Here is a 10678-nt window from a genome sequence, read left to right as displayed (position 1 = left end):
AAAGTCATAAGGGTGAACAACTGTCCTACATTATTAAAAATACTCAGTTGGCTCAATAATTTAATTTGTCCTTCAAAATATTAAACCTATTTACATTTTTGTTGTTAGAATTAATAATAATTAGGAAAAATACATAGTACAGTGGAAAAGGCAGAGGTTCAAGATTCAGAAATCAAGTTAAGTTTCCAAATCACTGTTGTTCTTGATTTATGGTTTTGTTTTATTTCCCTACTTAACTCTGTTTCCCCTCCTACAATCCATTATTCATGTGGCTAACAGCAATGACTTCAAGGATTTCTTTAAAGGTTAATTAAAATAATACATGTTAAGTGGCATGTACTTGCTATTCACTTAACAGCAGCCCTCAATGCAAAAAGCAACTGAGAGCCATTTTTTTAAAAACCAATTGCAAGTCATCTACATAAGTTACTATAATCCTGTTCACTGTACCTTCTTAATGTTAAAGGCCAAAAAGTTTCTTAGTTCATTAACCTTCTTAATGTTAAAGGCCAAAAAGTTTCTCAGTTCATTTCTCAGGATGGGAGTTTTTGCCTTCTCCAGGTGCCTGCACTAACTTGTACACTACCTACTGAAAGCATCAAAAGATATTAAAAGAAAGTATGGTAATAATATCCAGAGACAATAAAGATGAGGATTCCTACAAGTCCCGGGTAGGAAGCTTGCCACAAAGAGCTGAGAATACAGTTAGAGTAGAGAAGGGTCTACCATGAGAGGGACATGCATGGTACCCTTTCATTAACTGTAGTACAAACTAGTGTCATAAAGGAAGAGAGGGAGAGAGGGAGAGAGAGAAAGAGAGAGAGAGAGAGAGAAAGAGGGAGAGAGAGAGAGAGAGAGAGAGAGAGAGAGAGAGAGAGAGAGAGAGAGAGAGAGAGAGAGAGAGAAAGGGAAAAGGGAGGGTAGGAGGGAAACCAGGGACACTGGGGACAGGAAATGTGCACTGGTGAAGGTTGTTGTATATTCTATGACAGTGATTCAATCATGAACAACTTTACCTGTGGAAAAAAACGGTTGTATGAACAATCTAGTTTGTAGCCATGGTTGGTTTTTTTTTTTATACAAAAGATATTTCACCAAATTTGTTAGAGGAGATGGTGGCTCCTGCTCACTAAAGAGAGGGAGGCAGCACTTTTTTCCCTTTGTATCCCACACACCTAGCCCACAGCCTTGCCCATAAAATGCTATACTAATTAATTGTTAAGAAAAACACTGCAAAATAAGAAAGAGAAATGAATGCAAGAAAAAAAAGTACAGTAATGTTTCTCACCCTTGTTGAATAAAAGTTATAATTGGTTTGGGGTACATGTGAATAATAAATTTATTTAAAATACACCAAACACAGAGGATGAAATATGTTACTTGAGCAAAAGGAAACAATAGTTTCAAAGGAAGATTTTTTTTTTAACTGCTGATTCCTGGGTAGTTTGGGAAACCACCTAAAACAGAGCTCAAGAGGGAGTCATGTGGCCCTCTATATGCCTCCAGGATATTTCAAGGGACCCACAAGTTAAAAAAATCACATGAATTAGAGAAAAAAGACAAGAAAGAGACTAGGGAGTCAACAGGTAAGATGGGGGAGGGGTTAAGGGGAGGAGAGGAAGATGAAGAAAACAAATTTGGGAGGGAGCCACATTTGAAAAATTGGTTAAGAAACATTGCTCTAACACCATGCAATTGATAGACTTGCTGCATCGAAATTACCTGGCAGTTAGAAAGAAGAATGGGGCATTAAGTTCTAAGCAGAAAGAATCTCTGATGATAACTCAGTACTTCTATAGTCTAGAGTCAATAAGATCATTTACTGCAAAGGTTTCAGGTGCAAATATCAATACTCAGATAGTCAGGCACTCCTCCTTCCTCTTTTCCACACTCCTCACCCCAACTCCATTTTATTTTTGACAATTTCTCCCTTTAACCATAATAATACACTTCCTGAAACTCAATAAAAATATTATTATTTGGGACGTTTGTGAGATTCCTTCACAATTATTAAGTTTTAAGCTAGGAAGGACTAAAGATTTTTCTAATACTGTCCATTGTTCATCTAGTCTCAAGGTGTTAATAATTACTTCTCACTTTGAAAATGTAGGAACTACAAAATATTATTGGATGAAATGAAATAGAATTGATCAAATTCATTTTTTTTAGTGAGAACCATCATGTTGACACTATAGGCTTAGCTTTATAGCTGACAACAGAGAAAAAACAGCTCTGAGCTTTTCAAAGTAGAGTGGTAACAACACTATCTGACAAATGACTGAGGTTAAAACATTTCCAAAAGGGCAGCTTAGGGTTTATAGAGGGAGTAAAAGGTGACTGCAGTTCAGTGACTGAATTCAGTGGGATTGGGAATGGGCACAAGATTGCCTTTCCAGTTAAAAAAGACTCTCACGAAGAAGCAGAAGTCAGATAGATAAGAGAATGACAGCACAGTTTGGAAAGGCAAAGATATATAATAAGATTGAAACAAAAAATTCAGATGAAGGCTAAGAAGATAAGATCAAGAGTGGAAGCAAGTCTAGCAATGAGAAGGCAAAGAAACTGAGGCAGGCAATGAACTCAGGTAATTAATTGCATTCTAGGTGAGATGCTGTGGGACACTTGTCGAGAGGTGGATCACTCTAGGAGATGTCCAGCATAGTGTTGAAGAGCAGCTCTAAAGAGGAAGCTTTGAACAGAACACAGCCTTAGGAAATACCAACATTTGTTATCTATATTCTTCACTTTTATTTGAGGGTGCTGGGGTCACACCTGGTGGTTCTCAGGACTCACCCCTGGTGGAACTCAGGTTCTACATGTGGTGTCGAGGATTGAAACTGGGTAGGCTGTACTCAAGGCAAGCACCCTACTCTGTACTATCTCTTTGACTCTTCACATTCTTTTCTGAGCACCCACTTCCATTTTGATAGTGCTATTTTCCTAAGTGATTTTATATAAAATACAGATTTATAGTAAAATCTACTACAAGGAACCCCTCTCCTATTGCAATCCCTCCAGTGGGTTTGTTACCTGCAAAATGGCATGATAAGCTCGAGTCATATAGGCGAGCCAGGCCTGTGGGATAAAGACTGCACGGTGCCACTCCAGAAGCTGGATGTGAACCTGTGGGGGAAACATACCACAATGTTAGTCATTAAAACAATCAAGGAAAAATAGAGCAAATTTTTCTTTTCCCTTCTTTAAACAGAGTTCTCAACAGTCCACGTTGGTCTAGGATCAGAACTACAAATAAGATCTTTCAGATATTATCAAAGGAGAAGAGTTTAGAAACTTACAGAGAGGGGCCGGGCGGTGGCACTAAAGGTAAGGTGACTGCCTTACCTGCGCTAGCCTAGGACGGACCGCGGTTCGATCCCCCGGCGTCCCATATGGTCCCCCAAGCCAGGAGCGACTTCTGAGCGCATAGCCAGGAGTAACCCCTGAGCGTCACCGGGTGTGGCCCAAAAACAAAAAACAAAAAACAAAAAACAAAAAAAAAAAAGAAACTTACAGAGACCAAATAAGCCTGGACTTTTCTAAACTAAGGCAAATAAGTATTACAATAATAACCAGCTAAGATGTATATGTCATACAAATGTGTCCTTGAAAATTAGGGGGAAACTAAAACCTCTAGCCAGTGTTAAGAAATTTAGACATTGTCTAACAAATCTCCCTAGTAATTTTAAATAAAAATAAATATTGCTTACATCCTGGATTTTCAATATGACAATTTCTAAAGTAATAAACTTAAATTGACAACAGAAATACCATGTTGTGTAGAAACCACGACTGCAAAAAAAGATGCAAACGAGTACTGCACACAGCAATTGTACACACCACGAGACAAATGCCCTTTAATCAATGTGGGTAAACAAGAGAAAAATGATATACACCAACACTGAAACTCTGTTTCTGAGGAGAGGCCCAGACAAAACATCTGGTTTTCATAGTCATTTCTGTTTCTACCTATTAGTCTATGGCTATCATGCAACAAATTTTCCTGAGGTCTGCTTCTGTTAAAGAAAGATCACTAAAGAAAAACAGTCACAGTGCATCACATTTCACGTTTCCTGTAACTCATCTCATCTCAACTCAAATAGCTAAAACTAGACTCTGTGTCCCTACAGACAAGAAAGACAAAAAGAGAAACCAAAATAAAATGTAACAAACAAAAAAAAACAAATTTCTATGGAATTACACCAGAACTAAAAGTAGCAGATTTTGCCATATTTTAAGAAGTTTTTTTTCTTCAATATTTTAAGATAGAAAAATAAAATCCTCTCTGAATAGAGCCGGCTTTCATAGCCTCTGTATTTTCTGTAACCCCAACATAAGCTGAGTCTACCTTAGTGTGAGCCTACCACACGTAAGGCACTATGGAAGGTTTTTGCGGATTTTCAACCCAATCTCTGTGTCTGCAGAGAGCTTTTATGTGGCAGAATAGAAAGTGGACACAATGATTAGAACTCCAAATTATAGAAAAATCTATGGGAACAAAGATAAATTCTCATCTCACTGTCTAGTTTTACAGTCTAATAGTCAAACAGTACATAAAACGATAACAAGTCTCGAACTCCCCCCCCAAAAAAAAGTATAAAGATTTATTTTTCTTTTCACGAGTAACTATTGACTCTATTGAATGGGCGCTGTGAATTTGGTGGATAAGGGTGGGAGAAACTTGTCAAAATGCCAACCAAAATCCTTGAAGAAATGGGCCCACCAGTCTATGCTCTTGTTATCTAGGAAGCTGACTACTACATAGTATACCTCTCAAGCTGGGAAGACATTAATTAGTTTTTCACGCTGCTCTGTTTCCAATATGTTTGTAATGAAAAAAATATTTTCCCTCTCAACTCTGTTCTCCTTCCATAAAATATACAAATGATCTGTAAGTCCTATCACTGAAACCTGGATTTAACAAAAAGACCATTACAACACTATAGCAAAACTTGTATATCTTAATTCAGAATCTCAGAATATAATATTTTCCTGCCAAGCAATCCATGAATATCATTACCCTACTAAAAATATTCAGTCTCAACACAGTGGCAAGAAAGGAAAAGAAAACAAAGAAAAAGTAAAGTTAAAGAAAATAAAATAAAAAGAAAAGAAAAGGAAAGTTAAAGAAAAGAAAAAGAAAAACAGGGGCCGGAGAGATAGCACAGCGGTATTTGCCTTGCAAGCAGCCGATCCAGGACCTAAGGTGGTTGGTTTGAATCCCGATGTCCCATATGGTCCCCCATGCCTGCCAGGAGCTATTTCTGAGCAGATAGCCAGAAGTAACCCCTGAGCGCTGCTGGGTATGGCCCCCAAAAACCAAAAATCAAGAAAAAAAAAAAAGAAAAGAAAAGAAAAGGAAAAGAAAATCAAACCAGAATATTGGGTCAGAGTGATGATATATAGTGGCTAGGTGCTTGCCTTGCACACAGCTGACCCAAGTTCAATACCCAGAACCCCAGATGGCCCCCCAAGCCCACTAGTACTATTTCCTGAGCACATAATCAGGTGTAAACACACACACCTCAAAAAAAAAAAAAAGAAAGGAATAAAAAAAAAGAACATTGATGATTTTTCTTTTTTGGCAAGACTTAAGGTCTCAAACACTTCTTAAACTGGTTTTAAAATAAAATAGGATTGTGGGGGGAAAATGTACAAGAAATAAGTACATCAAACACTGAGTATTTAAGAATGAAGAGATGTCAGACAACCTACTTAATAGAGGGTTATAAATGGGAAACTAAAGCTAATCTCCCTCCTGCTACTCCAAGCACATATGATATGGGATGTCAGTCTACAGCTGAACATTCAAACCTACGCTCATCCCAAATATTTCATGGTTTATGACATTATTCATGGTTATAAATAAGTCTCTAAAAAATACTCTTTTACTCTTGTACCAACCAAAGAAAGATTTAGAACACAGCTTGAAGTTAATTATACCCTCACACTCCATTTTTTTCCACATATAAACATTATTTTTTTTCTTTATTTAAACATCATGATTACAAACATGATTGTAGTTGGGTTTCAGCCATAAAAAGAACATCCCCCTTCACCAGTGCAACATTCTCACCACCAGTGCCCCTATCATCCTCCTTCCCTTTATCAGGACTTGCTTCCATCTTTTCTAATGGGTGAATCATTTTCAGGTTCTGAGAAGAATGACATGGTCATGCTGACTGCTGTGTTGGGGCAAAGGCACTACATCAAGGCAGCACAACCTTCAGAATGGCTCCTGTAACAATCCAGATAAGATATCTGACTAACTTAGAGGTAGCAGTTACACAGAGACTGCAGAATAAATTTGAAATATTCAGCTTCATAATTTTCCTACCCCATTCTGAAAATTAATTAAATACCAATATAGACAAAAGAGAAGCAGATCTTGTCCTGATGAAGTGATGGTGGAAGCTGGGAACTTGCTGTTCAGCCCTTATGATCATTTGACCCTACTTTGCAATGGCCCTCAGGACACTTTAAAATACAGCTTTATGTAAAATGACATAAAGAGATTGGTGGTTACTAAGAGATAAAATGGGTGAAGGATTTATTACAAAGAAGCTGAGAAGGGCGATAGAACTGTTAGGGTTATAGAATTATCTTTTTTTTTTTTTGGTGGCCACTGCACTAGTTGTGTTCAGGACTTACTTATGAAATTAGAGATCATGACTGACAGAGCTCATAATATCAAATCTTGTTGGCAGTAAGCAGGCAAGTGACCCATCCACTGTATTATCACTTCAGCCCTGTTTTTAATCTTGACTGTGTCACTCGTTACATGAAAGCAAGCAGTTGTCAAAATTTGTTGAATATACCAAATGTGCATAAATCTAAAATGTATTTTACCTTTCCTCCATTTAGGACTTCTTGCTCCTTTATCAAAGATTAGATGATTGTATGTCTGGGGAACATTCTCTGAGTACTCAAGTCTATTCCACTAATTTGAGGGTCTGTCATTATTCCAATACCATGCTGTTTTCATAACTATTGCTTTGTAATACAGTTTAAAGTTGGGGAAAGTGATGCTTCCCATATCTTTTTTCCAATAATTGCTTTGGCTATTCGAGGGTGTTTATTGTTCCAAATAAATTTCAAAAGTGCCTGATCCACTTCTTTGAAGAATGTCATGGGTATCTTTAGAGGGATAGCATTAATTCTGTACAATGCTTTGGGGAGTATTGCCATTTTAATGATGTTAATCCTGCCAATCCATGAGCAGGGTATGTGCTTCCATTTCCATGTGTCCTCTCTTATTTTTTGGAGCAGAGTTTTATAGTTTTCTTTGTATAGGTCCTTCACATCTTTAGTCAAGTTAATCCAAGATATTTGAGCTTGTGTGGCACTATTGTGAATGGGGTTGTTTTCTTAATGTCCATTTCTTCCCTATTATTATTGGTGTATAGAAAGGCAATTGATTTTTGTGTGTTAATTTTGCAGCCTGCCACCTTGCTATATGAGTCTATTGTTTCTAGAAGCTTTTTGGTAGAGTCTTTAGGGTTTTCTAAGTAGAGTATCATGTCATCTGCAAACAGTGAGAGCTTGACTTCTTCCTTTCCTATCTGGATTCCCTTGATATCTTTTTCTTGCCTGATCGCTATAGTGAGTACGTCCAGTGCTATGTTGAATAGGAGTGGTGAGAGAGGACAGCCTTGCCTTGTGCCAGAATTAAGAGGGAAGACTTTTACTTTTTCTCCATTGAGGACAATATTTGCCACTGGCTTGTGGTAGATGGCCTTTACTATATTGAGAAAGATTCCTTTCATTCCCATCTTGCTGAGAGTTTTGATCAAGACTGGGTGTTGGGCCTTATCAAATACTTTCTCTGCGTCTATTGATATGATCATGTGATTTTTACTTTTCTTGTTGTTGATTTTGTGTATTATATTGATAGATTTATGGATGTTAAAACATCCTTGCATTCCTGGGATGAAACCTACTTGATCATAATGAATGATCTTCTTGATGAGGCATTGAATCCTATTTGCCAGGATTTTGTTGAGGATCTTTGCATCACAAAGAATGAGAAGAAGCAGTGTTGGCAAAGATGCGGTGAGAAAGGAACTCTTATCCACTGCTAGTGGGAATACCGACTAGTTCAAGCTTTCTGGAGAGCGATATGGAGAGTCCTCCAAAAACTGGAAATTGAGCACCCATACACTCCAGCTATACCACTCCTAGGAATATACCTTCGGGACACAAAAGTACAATACAAGAAACCCTTCCTTACACCTATATTTATTGCAGCACTATTTACCATAGCAAGACTCTGGAAACAACCAAGATGCCCTTCAACAGATGAATGACCAAAGAAACTGTGGTACATATACATAATGGAATATTATGCAGAGATGAAGTCATGAAATTTTCCTAATCACAGATGTACATGGAATCTATTATGCTGAGTGAAATCAGTTAGAGAGAGAGAGAAAGACGCAGAATGGTCTCACTCATCTATGGGTTTTAAGAAAAATGAAAGACATTTCTCAACCATTTTCAGAGACAAAAGAGAGGAGGGCTGGACGTTACAGCCCACCTCATGAACCTCACCACAAAGAGTGATGAGTTTAGTTAGAGAAATAACTACATTGCAAACTATCCTAACAATGACAGTATATGAGGGAAATAGAAAGCCTGTCTAGAGTACAGGTGGGGCCGGGGAGGGGAGGAGGGATATTTGGGACATTGGTGATGGGAATGTTACACTGGTGATGGTGGGGTGTTATCTTATATGACTAAAACCCAACCAAATCATGTTTGTAGCCAAGGTGTTTAAATAAAAATATTTTAAAAATTAATAACATAAAATGTATTTTACCTCAATAAATATAAAATAAAAATACATACCTTAAAAATTATTACTCTCAGTGCATGTACTTTTCAAACACTCAAATCCCATTATCTATTACTCCCTGAACATTTCTTTGTTATTATAATTCACAATCCACTCTTCCTCTTCGCTTGACTGTTTCCATTATATCATTCATCAAGATCTTGACTTTCCAAGTTTGAACCATTGAATTATTCTGAACTACTCCCTTGTCATCACCTCAATTCAATACCAATTTTCCCTCTAAAATGTTAACTGCATTCATTCTTATTTTCTTCCTCACTTATTTAGCTTTAAATTCTGCTAAGTTTAGTTTGGCCCACAAAATGATTTAATACCATAACATCTTACCTCTTTCAAATATATTTCAATTGCAAATTCCAAGTGATGCTGAAACTATTTAAGTCAAGACTTCTTTTCTAGAATCCATGATGGTTCATTAAATTATAAAGTTCAAACTTCTTAGTTATGTTCTAAATCTTTAGTTGGCTTTGAAAAATAAATTCACTTGTTCTCCTGTAAAAATTCTGGTAAAATCCCCAGTTTCTCTATTTGAAATTCTATTCTTTTCCATTTATCTCCTTTTAGACGACCTGGATAATAACCCAATTTTTATTAATGATCTAGATTAGCTGGATCTAAATTATTTGAATCACAAACCAATTTTTAGTCCTATTTGACAGGACTATTACTATTCCATTGTTTTTAATATACAAAGCAGGCATTCACAGAGCAGTACTATCTTCCTTTAATCTCTACTCAGCACAATCACTCTCCCCTCTCTGTACTTTCAGTATAGCCTCACCTGTAACATTCAACAAACTCCATTTACAATCATTTGTATATGAACTTCAATCTCATATAGCAGGGATCCTCAAACTTTTTAAACAGGGGGCCAATTCACTGTCCCTCAGACCACTGGAGAGTCTGACTATAGTTAAAAACAAAACTTATGAACGAATTCTAATGCACACTGCATATATCTTATTTTGCAATGAAGAAACAAAAGAGATACAAATACAATATGTGGCCCGCGGGCCATAGTTTGAGGACCACTGTCATATAGTATAAGGATAGAGATCATATTCTCTTCATGCTAAAATTCCTCCCATTGTACTCATAACATTAATTGTTTATGATGAGGTTTAGTTAAGTACTTATTGAGTTTTACTGAATTAAAGTTGATACTTGCTTTAAGAAACAATTTTTTCAGGTGAAAACCATACTTTCTTGAGAAAACAGTTACAAAAATAAGTTCAAAATAAAATGACTCTGTAAGCATGAGAAAGACCTCTTTTTAATTGGCTATCCCTAAACCCAAACACAAGTTTTTGAAAGACACAATTATGTGAGAATTTTATAAAAGCCGTGTCTAACATGTCTTGGCCAGAAAAAAATCTTTAATTCCAGAGAAAAATACAATGAATGCAAGTGAGAGTTTTAGAGCTGATATTATAAACTTTATATTCTGAAATTACCTAATGAAAAATGGAAAATATGTATCTTATTACTTTCTAAATATATATTAAATATTGGCTTAAGTAAAATACATTTTGCTTTAGAAACAAAAATGAAAGTGAAGTTGAGATAGAATGAGAAATACACCAGAGAGGACATGTATCCTGTCTGATACATGTTTTACTTTAAAAAGATGCATGGCCAATGAATTAATTTATTGTTTAGAAGACACTGCCTAGAAATATGGTAGTGTTTTCTGCCTCTTGCAGGAGACCTTATCAAATATGATTATTTATTTATAAGAAAATGCCCCCACTTTAACTGCTCTTCATTACATACTATAAGGTCAAGTAAGACAAAGCACCTGGTTGCGATTGTTTTATGTCAAACTAC

At 36.5% G+C, this 10678-nt stretch overlaps 1 protein-coding gene across 1 annotated transcript in view; it reads right to left on the bottom strand.

Annotated features, from left to right (window-relative positions):
• FOCAD (focadhesin) overlaps positions 1-10678 on the bottom strand; it is a 326609-nt gene that overhangs the window by 101729 nt on the left and 214202 nt on the right. Inside the window, 1 exon segment of the mRNA XM_049769400.1 lies at positions 3031-3123. Within this exon segment, the coding sequence (XP_049625357.1) occupies positions 3031-3123 (93 nt within the window).

Source organism: Suncus etruscus, chromosome 1 (genome assembly GCF_024139225.1).
Source record: "Suncus etruscus isolate mSunEtr1 chromosome 1, mSunEtr1.pri.cur, whole genome shotgun sequence".
NCBI lineage: Eukaryota > Metazoa > Chordata > Mammalia > Eulipotyphla > Soricidae > Suncus > Suncus etruscus.
The sequence above is the reverse complement of the archived record's forward strand: the minus strand, read 5'-3'. Positions and strand labels throughout refer to the sequence as shown.